Source organism: Castanea sativa, chromosome 1 (genome assembly GCF_040712315.1).
Source record: "Castanea sativa cultivar Marrone di Chiusa Pesio chromosome 1, ASM4071231v1".
In the NCBI taxonomy this organism is placed as follows: Eukaryota; Viridiplantae; Streptophyta; class Magnoliopsida; order Fagales; family Fagaceae; genus Castanea; species Castanea sativa.
In genome coordinates this window covers 78,123,562-78,139,311 of record NC_134013.1, presented here as the reverse complement: position 1 = coordinate 78,139,311, position 15,750 = coordinate 78,123,562, and the positions used below count along the sequence as shown (strand labels likewise).

The window sequence follows — 15,750 nt, the reverse complement described above, 5'->3', positions numbered from 1 at the left end:
AGAAGAAGAAGAAGAAGAAGACATGAATAAAAAAAAACCCTTAAAATACTTTTTGTATTCTTTTCTTCTGTTTTTTAATAGTATTTTCTTCTTTTATTTCTCTATTCTAACAGATAAGACAAAATTTCAGCAAAAAGATAAAAAATAAATTATTTTTCATTTTCGATCAGGCGGAGTTTCTTACCATTTCTCGCACGCTGCACGCTGCACACTGCACTATACTCACCCACACACATAAATGACATAAACCCCAAAAGTAACACTACAAAAAAGCCCCAAAAAAAAAAAAACCCCCGTTCTCCTCATCAAACTCAAATGTCGTCATCTTTCTCCTACCCAGACTTCTCAAACGTGGTAGTCCTCGACAACGGCGGCGGCCTCATAAAAGCCGGACTAGGCGGCGAACGCAACCCCTCCACCGTCCTCCCGAACTGCCTCCTCCGCCCCATCTCCTCCAAAAAATGGATCACCCCTCCACCCACCACCACCCTCCCCAACTCCGACCCCCTAGACCTCACCTCCGCCGCCGTCCGCCGCCCACTCGACCGCGGCTACCTTATAAACCCAGACCTGCAACGCGAGATATGGGCCCACCTCTTCACCACACTCCTCCGCGTCACCCCTTCTCACTCCTCCCTCCTCTTGACCGAACCCCTCTTCACTCTCCCTTCCATCCAACGCGCCACCGACGAACTCGTCTTCGAAGACTTCAACTTCAAGTCCCTCTACGTGGCCGACTCCCCTTCCTTGGCCCATCTCTACGAGGCCAGTCGATCTGGGCCCACGGGCCGCCTCGTCTCCAAGGCCCAATGTAGCCTCGTTGTCGACTGTGGCTTCTCCTTCACTCACGCCGCCCCTGTGTTTCAAAACTTCACGCTCAACTACGCCGTCAAACGAATCGACCTTGGTGGTAAAGCCCTCACTAATTACCTTAAAGAGCTCGTGTCTTATCGCGCCGTTAACGTTATGGACGAGACTTTCTTGATCGACGATGTTAAAGAAAACCTCTGCTTTGTCTCCCTTGATGTCCCACGTGACCTCCACATCGCAAGGTTTGCTTTTTTTTTATTTTTTTTTACATTTGAGCTTATAATCAAATTAGCTTAGTTCATTTACATTGCTTGAGCTTACTCATAGGACTAAATTTTTATGCTGAATTATAGTTAAAAGTATGTTGTTTGAGTTAATTTGGTAGAATGACTTTCCTTGATGAATTTCTATATATATAAAAAAAAAAAATAGATTAATCAATATTGTATGATTAAGAAAACATAAAATTTTTATTATTAATAAATTACAAATAATAATTTGATAGCATATGAACTTATTTACAAACTCGCTAATTTTTAAGTATATGTCGTTATACAGTATACATATAGACTTACAATATTTAAATCGAGTTACGAACTCACAAGTCTATTAATGAACACATTATATAATGTTTGAGTTCAGCTTATTTGATTTACATTCGGTGTTTGATTACTGTTTATTATAGGAAGACTGGGAGAGACAATTTGTACAGGTGCACGTATGTGCTTCCAGATGGGGTTACTCACACCAAGGGCTTTGTTAAGGACCCGGAACAGGCAAAAAGATACTTGTCTGTGCCACACGGGGACGCACCTTCACAATTAGAGGCTAATAAGAAGGAAATGGATGAAGTTACAGAGAGGAGTGAGAACCGGAAGAGAGAAGTTGATTTCTCAAAAAATGTTAGTATTTATTTTCCTTCGAGAGAGGTGAACTTTCTTCTTTTTTTTTTTTTTACTGAATTTTTATTTTGTGCAGGAGTTTGATTTGACAAATGAGCGGTTCCTTGTCCCTGAGATGCTCTTTCGTCCTGCAGATTTAGGTCCGTTTCATATATATATCTTTTGGGTTTATTGTAGAATTCATTATTAGTGAAACTGTTGGGTAGTTATAAATTATAAGATTTTTTCAGTCTGTTTTAATGTTTATGGTGACTATCTTGATACATCAAACATATTTCACTGAACATCTGGAAATCTTGTAAAATCTAGTGAGAAACTGAATGCTAATGGCATTTGAGGTTTGCCTGGTCTTTTTGACGAAAATGTAGTGCTACAAATTGCTGACTTCAACTTGATTCTGCAGGAATGAACCAAGCCGGACTAGCAGAGTGCATTGTTCGAGCTGTCAATGCTTGCCATCCTCATCTTCACCCTGTACTCTATGAAAGGTGTTTTTACAAAATCTTGGAGTTTATATTTAGCATGTTAAATATCTCAATGTTACTCTGCCTTTTTCCTGTTTCATTTTCCCATACCAATTTCTGTGTTTGAATCTTGTTTTTCGGCAGCATTATTTTGACTGGTGGAAGCACGTTATTTCCTCGATTTGCTGAGAGACTGTAACTTCTAATCCCTCTGCTGTTATTTATATTCAGAATTACTTATTTTAAGCATCATCCAGACTTTAGTTTGTATTGATTTGAAAAATTGCAGAGAGAGGGAGCTCCGGCCTCTTGTTGCTGATGACTATCAAGTGAACATAACAACTCAAGAAGAGTAAATTTCCCTCTAAAATATACTGTTTCATTATGAAGATTCTATTGCATCCTGTTGGCTTAAAACTTGCACTTCTTGTTCAGTCCCATACTAGGTGTCTGGAGAGGGGGGTCGCTGTTGGCATCTAGTCCTGATTTTGAAGCGATGTGTGTCACTAAAGCTGAGTATGAGGAGCTTGGATCTGCAAGGTGTCGGAGGAGATTCTTCCATTGAATGTTTGAAATCTCGAAGGTTTGTGGTCTCTATCTCTATGTATCATGCATGTGGGATTTAGAGATGGAAGTTTGTATCTTCAAATTTTGAAATTCCAAATTTTTGTCAGGCTCTGAATTTTTGTCGATGTTCCTATAGCTTCTTGGCAAGTGAATGATGGGAAAATGCACTCCACTTCTTATAAGCTATTCTTGTTATTGCTGCACCAAAGAAAGGTGTAAGTCAGCAACCCGAACGAGGTTGTTCTATTCATTGGCATGATATGGTGATGGGCAGCATTCTGGCTTCTTGGATCTTTCAGCCAAAGAATGCCCTTGGGCTGCTATCCCTCTGATAAAGAAGCTAGTCCAATACATTCAAGTCCAGAGCTAGCCATAGCTTTTTCGCAGAACTTGTTCTATTCAAGAAGAAAGTGCAGGTTGTCAATGCTGGATCAATGCTCTTGCATATTCCTATTTTTGATTAGGAAGAGACCTAGAGATGGTGAATCCAATCCTGGTTTGCAGTGTGCTCCTTCATGTTCTGAGTCTGGCGTCAAATTTGGGCTTGCTGCAGTTCATACATTACAATTTCTCAAATCAAAAGCCTTGCATTCTAAAAATGTTCATTTGACCTAATTTATTCTCCAATTATTTGCATGACAATTATTCATTCGTGCTGTTTGCTGTAATTATAAGATGCATCTATTTTGTGCTATCCAGTGTTATTCCCATGTTTTCTAATCCTGTTATAACCTGGACATATACAGAAATCTTACCCTATTAATCGATTTCCATGTCTTGGTATTTTGCAAATAGAGTGGCTGATCCATTTGTTGCCATCGATGTCTTTTAAAGACAACCTACGTTTTCATTTTGTAGCCAATCTTAAGATTGGAAGGAGAAAGGAAGGCCCTGCACTGGATGCTGAAATGCACAATGCGATTGAATAGGTGCGAATAATGGTGATACTTTGATAGCTAACGTTCAGTTGAAGAGAATGTGAGTCGGAGAGTCCAGTGGTAACGGTTTAATTGAAGAAAAGAAGTGAACGGTTGAATTGAGAAAAGGGCCGAGTTAGAATGAAGATAAAAGGTTGATTCTCCACCCAAAAAAGAAGAAGCAAAGAAGATAAAGGTAAATGATGTTTACAATGGGAGTTTAAAATGGCAATCAAGTACTCGAGGAATAAAAAATGAGAGAGATAAGGAGAAAATAATGAATCTAAATCAACCAACCATAAACTTCCAAATATAGCGTTACAGAATAAGACAAGTCCAGAACTCCAGATATCATCTTTGCAAAACTGCCAGAAGGAGGTGACAACAAATAAGAATATGATTTAATATAGTATTGTACAAAATCAAGGAATAACATTGATTCTTTCTCTAAGAACTGATATCGTTCCTACCAACTATATGGTGCATGTGAATGTTCTTGCTGACAAAATTTTCTACGTTAATTACAACACTATAATCAACCTTCCTGTAATGTTTATCTACAGGCAACTTTGCCAAAAACCAATAAACTAAATTTTCGTCATCCAATCCTATTCGTGTTTATGCGGACTGGTAAATCCCTTCTCTTGAGCTGCTCAAGATCATCCACTATCAACTGCCTATTATATTACTCAGTCATCTTTTGATAATGAATCCAGAAGATATTGCCAATTTTCACGGTAAAAACACTTGCATATGACTCGGGCTGATCCCAGTAATTTCAGTCAGAGAATGGCCGAGTCCATGCACAGAGGCACCACTTTTCTTTGATATTGCCCATAACATTCATCCACTGCAATTGCATCTTCATTCTATGGGTCCAACCCAAGCAAGTTACACAGCTAATTCTTCACAGAAGAACTAGATTCATCATCTAAATCTCCTAAACCAGGAAATATTTCTGCATGCTTTTCATGACAAGCAAGGATGAACATGGCCGCTGTCTGGTTGTTGTGTCTCATGAAGTGATGCTGAAGTGCACCAGCTCCAACATACAGAATCAAAGCCCTGCAATTGGCCATGTTAAAGCTCAGAACAAATCAGAAGAAATAATATCGTGTTAAGGAGAGTCATAGGAGATATATACCTCCAAATGTTATGTTCCGTGGGAAGAGCATGCTCAGCCCACCTTTGTAACACCATGGATAAACACAAAACATAATATCAAAGGAGCATACAAGGCTTTCAAAATATCTTCTCAATTTAAAACATTAAACTAGAATTAATTTTTTTCTAACATAAATAGAAGTTCATGTTGCAAGGAGAACAAATTTATAAAAACCAAAATGCTATCAAAAATTGGTACAGCATGCCAGCAAGGGAAGGGCAAAATCCCTGGTTCTACTGTACAAATTATTTCTTTGGCAGAGCATAAGTATTTGGGTGTTTAAATGTAATAAACAAGCTGTTAGTCAGTGTCCTTTCATAATTAATCATATTAACATCAGTCTTAGGGGAAATATTAAAAATGGGATTACTTCAAAACATGATTTCCAAAGTGAAAAGATGATTGTGCTATATTCACCATTGCAGATCTTCAGACTTCAGTTATGCTTTTAACTAATATTTACTTACGATAATGATTTCATGAAAACATATACAACCTGATTAGGCAAGATCCGCATTGCTAGGTCATCTATAAAACTTTGTTGGTCACATATCAGGACATGCTCACACATAAATATAGTGAAAGGCAAATGCAATCAAGGGTAAAGGCAATTCTCTAGGTGATTATTAGTTGTTTGTCTACCCCAGAAACACTAATCAGATGAGGAATGTAGAAAATGGTTGAGATTATTAGATTACGCCATAAAGCACAAAATATTTCAGAAAAATAAGCCTTCTTTATTAATACAAAGGGAAGAATCAATTAAAACTCCTGTATACATGATGAAATATTTGATGTATAAACTGCACTGCTGAGTTGATTTTGGGTTTTCCCTGTGCACAGGGGACGGGAGTGTTGAGATAAACGCCCAAGATTAAAATTAGAGACATGATAAGAATAAGTTCCAGAGAGAGAGAGAGAGCGAGAGAGAGAAACCTTGAATAATAAGATTGTAGCAACTAAAGTAGCAGCATCTATCCAGCATCTTGTAGCTGCATAAGAGATTATGCGACAATCAGTCCAGCAAAAATCAAGCATACCATGTTGGCAACTTTTGAAGCAAAAATTGTCTGAAACAATAGCATTGTCCTTGTAATCTAAGTCCCATTCCCAAATTATGAAAAGTCCATCCCTAGTCACTAGTTGCAGGAATCTTTTTACAAGCACGCTTCATTTTCTGATCCATCTTTTTCATACTTTGACACCATTCTTCAGTGACATGCTGGCAATCATAATCAACTACTCCTAAACTTGGTACAAAGTTCAACTATATTTATAGGACATTTACTCATAAACTTGGTACAAAGTTCAACATAACAAATCATACTTATCAATTCTTTTCATTAATAATTTTTCATAAACAGTACCACCACACACCTTTAATACTAAATATAATCTAAATTTAAATGTTGAACAACTAAAAATTCCCCTAATTGCCAAAATTGTAGATCACATGAAAAATATCACCTAGCCCTTCTTTTCTAGGTTTGCATCATATTCATTGTAATTTTATCATTTGTTTTCTTAGCCTCATTGATCTTGTCTCATACACATTTCAGCTAGAATGTTCACAATTATTGCCAAACATTGTCAACACATTCCACGTAGTTACCAGTTATGTTTCACAGTTACACTCGACAGCTATGGCAGTTTAAGTCACAATCTCACAGAAGAGGAAGAGCAGCAAAATAAATAAATCAAATTAATCCTAAATTGCAAATGGAAGTTGCAACAAGTTTCAGTTTCACGCAAAATTTACAATAACAATGTGCGCAATAACAAGTTATGTTTCACAGTTACACTCGACAGCTATGGCAGTTTAAGTCACAATCTCACAGAAGAGGAAGAGCAGCAAAATAGATAAAAGTTGCAACAAGTTTCAGTTTCATGCAAAATTTACAATAACAATGTGCGCAAAAAAAAAAAAAAAATGTTCAATTTCAACAGGACAGAAAAATCAATACAATGCCAAATACAATCAAATAGATCAATCAAATTAATCCTAAATTGCAAATGCAAGTTGCAACAAGTTTCAGTTTCATGCAAAATTTACAACAACAATATGTGCAACAAAAAAAAAAAAATTGTTCAATTCAAGAGGACAGAAAAATTAATCCCAATGCCAAATTGAATATAAAGATTATAAAAAAAAAAAAAAAGATGAAAAATTTACAACAACAATATGTGAAAAAAAAAATTGTTCAATTCAAGAGGACAGAAAAATTAATCCCAATGCCAAATTGAATATAAAGACTATTAAAAAATAAAAGAAGAAAAAAGTGGCAGTTTCTATGGTGGGTTTGCAAGAAAGCTGGCATGTTACTGATTTTCATTTACGTAATTATTGGCTACCCCCAACCATGGTGGATGGGGGGTTTGGCCCATTACCCCATAGGCCACCCGGTATCCTCGGTCAACGTTGAAGGCTCATCTTGACAAACTCGACATAGATCCAACTATTTTTATTGACCCACTTGCTAACAAGCCTACATTATCAGGCTCGGCATTTTGATCACTTGTCGCAACAACTTATAAAGAAAATAATTGGCTTGTATCTTATCGGTGTGGGATAATTAATTAGTAATGTGACCGACGTAAGTTCAATTCTATTAATTAATAAAACTAATGTTACCTTGCAATATCAGCATAGCACTCGTTCTTTTTGGGTCAGGTCTCAGCTTCCTGTTGTGTTCCCAAATAAGAAAACCAATACAATTTAGTCTAGGAAAAAGGAAGAGAGATTGATAGAAAAAAAAAGAAAAAAGAAAAAAAAGAGGATTGGGCATACTTACTGAGATAGGGTGACGAGGCTGGGCAAGGGCTGTAGAAGATAATACTAAAAGTGAAATTATGAAAACCAAAAATTAAGTAGAAGAAGAAGAGGCTTACTTTTATTATTATTATTAGTATTAGCCATTTTGAAACCAATTTTGGATCTCAATTTAGGGGTTTTGGGCCTTCTAGTTCTGGGAATATGGAGATGGAGTGAACGTTAGGAGCTGCAGTCGAATTCAATAGAGAACTGGTAACCTGGTACTTTATTATTTCGTTAATAATAATATTCTATTGGTATTATTACTTTAATAATAAAATTAATAATTATTTAAATTGATTTTTTTTTAAACTATTAGGGTATTTTTTGAGAAACAAAAAAGGAGACTGGTGTGTGGCAGTTATTGTCCCACGCCCTACAGTACATTTGGATAAGCTCGTGGATACCATCAGTTGAAATAGGAGTTCAAAGACTCTGAGCTCACACACCCCAGGCTTTATCGATTTTTGAAACTTACCGAAAATTGTAATTATAGTCCTCACGAAAATTGAAACTTGGGATGTGGTGAAGCCTTAGCAGTCATGTACCAGTTGTACTTGCACCACACCCACCAGTAGTAACTATTGGGGTATCTAGTTTTCTTAAAAAAAAAAAAAAAAAAAAAAAAAAAAAAAACGTACAAGAGAGAAATAGAGAAATGAGTTTTAACACAAAGACACACCACAATTCCACTAAAAAATCATGGTAAAAACTTAATTTTAAGTGTTAAAATCTTGTTTTAAAAACATGATTTCCAACAAAGAGGTTGGGTTGGGTTTAGGATGAGTCAATCAAGTTGGGGTAAAAATAAATCATCTTATCCAAATTAGAAACAACTCAGCTTCAGTCAATCCATATTTTTTCACATGTTTTTTTTATTTTATTTTAAAACATATATTTAATACTTGGTAAGTCACGAGGAGGAAAAACATAAATACATTAATAATGAAGATGAGAGAAATAAGGGAAAAAAATATAAATCAACTAATCATAAGATTGCAAACAAAAAATAAAGAAAATAAGAGAAAACTAATTAAAAAGACTGAGAATCTAAAATCAACTAATCAATAAGTTCATAACCTTCCAAATCTAACGTGATAGAATAAGCCAAGTCCAGATATCATCTTTGCAAACAGACACGAGGAGGTGACAACAAAAAAGAACATGATTTAATGTAGTGTTGTACAAAATCAAGGAATAACATTGATTCTTTCTCTAAGGAATGCATATGTGAATATTTTTGCTGACAAAATTTTATACATTAGTTACAACACTATAATCAACCTTCCTGTAATGTTTATCTACAACAAGCAACTTTTGCCAAAAACGAATAAGCTAAATTTTAATCATTCAAGCCTATTCTGTGTTTCTGCGAACTGGTAAATCCCTTCTCTCGAGCTGCTCAAGATCATCCACTGGCAAGTGCCAACTGCCTAATATAATACGCAGTTGGCCAGTCATGATCTTTTGGTAATACATCCAGAAGATATTTGCCAATTTTCACTGTAAAAACACTTGTATGAAAGAAAAGCATGGGAGGCATATGACCAAGCGCAGTCCTTTCAGTCAGAGAATGGTTGAGACTGGCAATTATAGGTGAGCTTACTGAGTTCCTGGCACTAGAAGGCCTGCAAATTGAAAACAACAGATTCTTGGCTTAGTAGTTAGTAGATGTTGTTACCCCGGCACTTCAAGTTGAGAGTCCATGCACAGATGCACCAATTTTCTTTGGTATTGCCCATAACATTCACCTACTGCAATTACATCTTCATTCTCTGGGTCCAACACAGGTAAGTTACACAACTTATCCTTCACCAAGAACTAGAATCATCATCTAAATCTCCTAAATCAGTAATTATTTCTGCATATATTTCACGACAAGCACGGATGGACATAACTGCTGTGTCTGGTTGTTGTGCCTCACGAAGTGCTGCAAATGCCTCTTGAAGTGCACCAGCTCCAACATACAAAATCAAAGCCCCGCAATTGGCCATGTTAAACCCAGAACAAATCAGAAGAAAGAATATCATGTTAAGGAGAGCCATAGGAGATATATACCTCCTAATGTTATGTTCGGCGGGAAGAGTATGCTCATCCCACCTTTGTAACATAACACTATGGGTAAACACAGAACATAATATCACATGAGCATACTAGGCTTTCAAAATATCTTCTCAATTTAAAACATTAAACTAGAATTAATTTTTTAAAACATAAAGAGAAGTTCATGTTACAAGGAGAACAAATTTATAAAAACCAAATGCTATCAGAAATTGGTACAGCACGCCAGCAAGGGAAGGGAAAAATCCCTTGGTTCTACTGTACAAATTATTTCTTTGGCAGATCAACAGTATTTGGGTGTTTAAATGTATTAAACAAGCTGTTATTAGTCAGTGTCCTTCCATGATTAATCATATTAACATCAGTCTTATGTTTAAAAATGGGATTACTTCAAAACATGATTTCCAAAGTGAAAAGATGATTGCGCTATGTTCATCATTGCAGATCTTCAGTTATGCTATTATCTAATATTTATTTACCATAATGATTTCATAAAAACATATATAACCTGATTAGGTAAGGACCGCATTACTAGGTCATATATAAAACTTTGTTGGTCACATATCAGGACATGCTCACTAATAATATAGTGAAAGTCAAAAGCAATCAAGAGTAAAGGCAATTCTGTAGGTGATTATTACTTGTTTGTCTACCTCAAAAACACTAATCAAATCAGGAAAGTATAAAGTGGTTGGGATGATTAGATTATGCCATAAAGCACAAAACATTCCAGAAAAATCAGCCTTCCTTATTGATACAAAGGCTAAGAATTGATTAAAACTCCTGCATGCATGATGAAATATTTGATGCATAAACTACATTGCTGAGTTGATTTTCGGTATTCCCTGTGCACAGGGGAGGGGAGCGTTGAGATAAATGCCCAAGATTAAAATTAGAGACATGATCAGAATAAGTTACAGAAGAGAGAGAGAGAGAGAGAGAGAGAGAGAGACCTTGAATAATCAGATCCCTTTACATGTGTAGCAGCTAAAGTAGCAGCATCTGTCCAGCATCCAACATCTTTGTAGCTGCATAAGAGATTATGCAACAATCAGATTAGCAAAAATCAAGCATACCATGTTGAAAACTTTTGAATTCGCAAAAATTGTCCAAAACAATAGCATTTTCCTTGTTCAATTCAAGTCCCAATGCCGCAATGCCAAATTATGAAAATTCATCCCTAGTCACTAGTTACAGGAATCATTTTTACATGCACGCTTCTTTTTCTGATCCATCTTTTTCTGTCTTTGACACCATTCTTCAGTGGCGTGCTGGCAATCATAATCAACTACTCCTTTTGTCTAGGCAGTGTAGTTGTTCAACTATATTTATAGGATATTTACTCATAAACTTGGTACAAAGTTCAACATAACAAAGTTGTACTTATCAATTCTCTTCATTAATAATTTTTCATAAACAGTACCACCACACATCTTTAGTACACTAAAAATAATCTAAATTTAAATGTTGAAAAGCTAAAATTTCCCTAATTGCTAAAATTGTAGCTCGCATGAAAAAAGCAGCTAGCCCTTCTTTTTAAGGTTTGGGTCATATTCATTGTAATTTTATCATTTGTTTTCTTAGCTTCACTGATTTTGTCTCATACACATTTCAGCTAGAATGTTTCACAATTATTACCAAAGATTGTCAGCATAATCCACGCAGTTACCAATATAAAAATTCTGCTTAGAAAGCTGTAGTCAATTGCAGTTGCACATTTAGCAAAAGTGTCTGGAATGCCTATTGCCAGGGAGCTTATGGGGGTAAAAAATTTTAGTTACACTTGCAGCTACAGCAGTTTAAGTCACAATCTCACAGAAGAGGAAGAGCAGCAAAATAGATTAATCAAATTAATCCTAAATTGCAAGTGCAAGTTGCAACAAGTTTTAGTTTCATGCAAAATTTACAATAACAATATGTGCAAAAAAAAAAAAAAAATTTGTTCAATGTCAAGAGGACAGAAAAATCAATCCAATGCCAAATTGAATAAAATAGATCGGTGAAATTAATCCTAAATTGCAAATGCAAGTTGCAACAAATTTCAGTTTCATGCAAAATTTACAACAATATGTGCAAAAAAAATGGTTCAATTCAAGAGGACAGAAAAATTAATCCATGCCAAATTGAATATAAATTTTCTTTTAAAATAAGTGGGGTTTCTATGTGGATTTGCAAGCAATCTGTCATAAATTCATTAACTACTAGTAGATTTGGCTACCCAACCATGGTGGATGGAATTCGGCCCATTATAACCCATGGGCCAAGGGTTTTCGGCCAATGCTGAAGGCTCCAAACAAATCCAATTGATTCAACCACTTTTATTGACCCACTTGATAACAAGCCTACGTTCCCAGGCTCAGGACTACAATTACTTGCGGCAACAACTTATAAATAAAATAATTGGCTTGTATCTTATCGGTGTGGGATACTTAATTACTCCGTAGTAATGTAACCGACATAAGGTCAATTCTATTAATTAAAAAGACTAATGTTACCTCGCAATATCAGCATGGCACTCTCGTTCTTTTTGGGTCTGGTCTCATTTTCCTGTTGTGTTCCCAAATAAGAACCAATACAATTTAGTCTAGGAAAAAGGAAGAGAGATTGATAGGAAAAAAGAAAAGAAAAAAAGAGAGGATTGTACTTGGGCATGCTTACTGAGATAGGGTGGCGAGACTTGGCATGGGCTGTAGAAGATAATACTAAAATTGAAATTGTGAAAACCACAAAATAAGTAGAAGAAGAATTTAGAAGAAGAAGAGGCTTATTATTATTATTGGCCATTTTGAAATCCAATTTTGGATCTCAATTGACTAATAATATATATTGTCTTTCTTCTGAATTTGGGGTTTGGGGCCTTCTAGTTCTGGTAATAAGGAGGATCGAGTGGACTTTTTTTTTTTTTGGAGAGCAAATTAATTAGAAAAGAGTGGACTCATTGGGATGTAAATCAGTGCAGTCGAATTCAATAGAGGAACTGGTATGATAGCTGGTAGCCTGGTACGTTATTATTTCACTAATAATATTCTATTGGTATTATTATTTTAATAATAAAATTAATAGTTATTTAAATTGATTTTGTTTTAAAACTATTAGGGTATCTAGTTTTCTGAAATCATGTTTTGAAAACTTGTTTAGGTGTTAAAGTCTAGTTTTGAAAACAGGGTGGGTCAGGTTTTGGATGAGTCAATCAAGTTCGAGTAAAACGAGATGTTTTATTCTAATTATATATGAGTTAGGTTCAGCCGAACCACATTTTTTCATTTGATTTTTTTTAAGAAATTTTAAAAAAACATATTTAATACTTGTTAAGTTATACAACAAATTATTAACCAAAAAAGTGAAAACTTAGCTTTTTGGTTAAAAAAAAAAGTTGTGTATTTTGTTATCATTTTTAGTTTTTTTAGAATCCACCACTAAAATACTAGTTTGTCTTTTGTACTCACTTTTCATTTTAGCATCCAAAAAAATGAGTTTGAATATAAAAAATGAATACACATTTTTGTTGTTTTCATTTTCACTGAAAATGAATACAATGACATTTTTGTAAAAAAAAACTCAAAACTTATGGGTCCTCACACTTTTTCTTTATACTTCCAATGACTCTCTCTCTCTCTCTCTCTCTCTCTCTCTCTCTCCACACCATTTTCATTCGTCACTCTCCCTCCTCTTCCACCACTAGATTCTCTCTCAACTCGACAAGATCTCTCTCTCTCTCTCTCTCTCCTGGGTAAGATCATTCGCTTTCTCTCTCTCCACACCGAAGGAGTTCTTATTTTTATTATTACTTTTTTTTTAATTAAGCCGATTGGGTTTGGCAGTGGGTGTGGCTGTGGTGATGGTAATGTGGGTTTTGATTTGGGTGTGGGTATGACTATGGTTATGGTGATGGTAGGGTGGGTTTGGAACCCATTTGCATTTGGTGATCTGATGGCTGTGGATTCAGTTGTGATTGGGTGTATGTACTGACGGGGGCTATGATTGCCATGGGTGTGGCTGTTTCTCTCTCTTCCTCTATGGGTGGTTGTTGTGTGACTATACTACCGTAGGTTAGAATTTGGTGGTGGTGGTAATGATGGAGGTAAGTTTTGATTAGTTTTGGTGGGGGACTATGCATGTGCTGGTGAACCTGATGATAGAGGAAATTCTCAGATTTGTGAGATGCAAAAATAGAGAAAAAATATACGCCAAAGAAAACAATTACACAAGACAATATTTACGTGGTTCAGTAATTTGCCTACGTTCATGAAATTGTAGCGATTTCACTATTCATATGGAAAGATACAAGATGCAGTAGTACAATTTTTCTCTCTAAAAACATCACACAAAAACCCTAATTTGAAAATAATAGTATTTCTATCCTGCATAGAAGATTCATAATGGGCTAGCACCGGCTTGGGCCTATCTCCGATTCATAAACTAAGTTTCATAAAATCTATAATTAAAAACTATAGCACTTTTATATTGGGTTGGGTTATAATCCGAATCAAACACAGTTAGGCTCCACATAGCCTAATAAATCTCCCACTTTGAGATTGGTTCAATCAACAAGAAGTGGTATAGAGCCCATAGTGGTGTGCGGTGAGAGTGGCAAGGTGTTCAGGGTCCCTACCCAATGGGGATAGAGCAAGCCTAAATGGCCTACACAAAATATCCAAGAAAAAAAGACCCAACAAAGGAGTGTTACTAATAGTGCTAAATAATAGTGTGGCACGTGATTCCCATGGACATGGACGTGCGTGGTTCCCACCAATAGTGTGCATGAGGCCCATGGATGATGCATCGATGAAGAAAAAATCCATAAGGCAAGGGGGATCGAGTACGACTTGTACATGGCCCATAGAGAGACAGAGACTCATACGTGAAAGAGAGATTTTTGAATGTACACATGCGAGTGAAGTTCTATATTGAATAATGATGAGAAGAATAAGTGGTTAATATAATATAGGTGAGCTCATATCCATTGGGTTCACTGGAAATCTTCATATTTGTAAATTATAGCTCAAGTTGACAAGTAGTTTCATTAGTCAATGGGGGGTTTTGAGAGAGGGATAAAGAAAATTACCCTTACCATAGCATTCAAAAATTTAGACGTGTGATTTTCAATAAAAAAAAAGAAAAGAAAAGAAATTTAGACATGTAGTCATTAAAATTTAGACACATCAAAATTATACTTAGTCGTTTAATGATGTAGACAGTTTGCTACTTAAACATTTTCAGTAAGCAAGATGATGACAATGACTAAATTGACTATAAGTTTAAAAATATAATGATTTAGGGGGCAAATTAAATGTAGATTCAAAATAAAAATAAGAAGAAGAAGAAGAAGAAAAATGAGAAAGATGAGTGTTTTCTGTCAAGACTAAACCAAATTGCAGGAAGATTTTACAAATCACATCTAGAAACTACTGTACAGAAAGGGTGAAGGTTGTTGTTCAGGACTTATGGGTAATTTTGAGCATTCATTACCAAAGCTAATTTAAGACATTATATCCGCCCTTATGATCTAATTGAAAAAAATGGCCTCAACTTCCTTTAGAAAAATGATTAAGAATAGAAAAATTAGAATATACATAAAGAGTTGGCATGTTTAGAATACCAATAATTTTTATTTATTTTTTTTATGAGAAGAATACCAATAATTAGTTTTAGTGGAATGTAAAGTATATGAAACATAAAAGGCAAGGAATGACAACAAATATAACGTATAAAAAATTGATTCATAATTTTTTTTTATTTAAAAAAACCACATTAATCCTAAATTGCTTTTAAGAGTCCGTTTGGATAGAACTTATCGGTTACTGTTCATAAGCGCTGAAGAAAAAAAAAAAAGAGAGGAGAAAACGCAAAATGTGCAAATGCACAAACGCAAACGTGAATCCAAGCAGTCACTAAGAAGCAAGTAGAAGAGCTCATGTTCAAAGGATTTATTTGAGAAAGTTAGCTTACATCTAAAAAGGATGACTCCTGATGCATGTGTTGATAGTTATGCCATTAACAAGATTATAATCAAGTATGGTTAGTTATGTCATTATCAAGATTACAATCAAGT

General features: G+C 35.4%; 1 protein-coding gene and 1 long non-coding RNA gene across 3 annotated transcripts; one reads left to right on the top strand and one right to left on the bottom strand.

Annotated features, from left to right (window-relative positions):
* The first annotated feature begins 214 nt into the window (after positions 1 to 214).
* Positions 215 to 3,463, top strand: LOC142639388 (actin-related protein 6). 2 transcript variants are annotated; one of them, XM_075813582.1, is made up of 8 exons: positions 215 to 1,052; positions 1,496 to 1,712; positions 1,789 to 1,852; positions 2,116 to 2,200; positions 2,321 to 2,371; positions 2,466 to 2,528; positions 2,612 to 2,759; positions 2,880 to 3,463. In XM_075813582.1, exons 1-7 carry the CDS (start codon positions 316 to 318, stop codon positions 2,739 to 2,741), a joined length of 1,347 nt encoding a protein of 448 aa, XP_075669697.1. In that variant the 5' UTR covers positions 215 to 315; the 3' UTR covers positions 2,742 to 2,759; positions 2,880 to 3,463. The 2 variants fall into 2 exon arrangements, with proteins under 2 accessions (XP_075669697.1, XP_075669693.1); XM_075813578.1 differs by having other exon boundaries at positions 2,851 to 3,463.
* A 709-nt stretch (positions 3,464 to 4,172) lies between these two features.
* Positions 4,173 to 7,780, bottom strand: LOC142638953 (uncharacterized). The gene is made up of 4 exons (XR_012845095.1): positions 7,618 to 7,780; positions 7,458 to 7,507; positions 5,762 to 5,817; positions 4,173 to 4,725 (listed from the first exon to the last, which is right to left on the bottom strand). It is a non-coding gene; the product is annotated as an uncharacterized LOC142638953 (long non-coding RNA).
* Between the last annotated feature and the right edge of the window lie 7,970 nt (positions 7,781 to 15,750).

Coding starts and splice junctions, on each gene's coding strand:
- LOC142639388 (XM_075813582.1), top strand. CDS start 316: ATGTCGTCATCTTTCTCCTACCCAGACTTCTCAAACGTGGTAGTCCTC. Junction 1,053..1,495: donor CGTGACCTCCACATCGCAAG/GTTTGCTTTTTT, acceptor TGTTTATTATAG/GAAGACTGGGAGAGACAATT. Junction 2,372..2,465: donor CCTCGATTTGCTGAGAGACT/GTAACTTCTAAT, acceptor GAAAAATTGCAG/AGAGAGGGAGCTCCGGCCTC.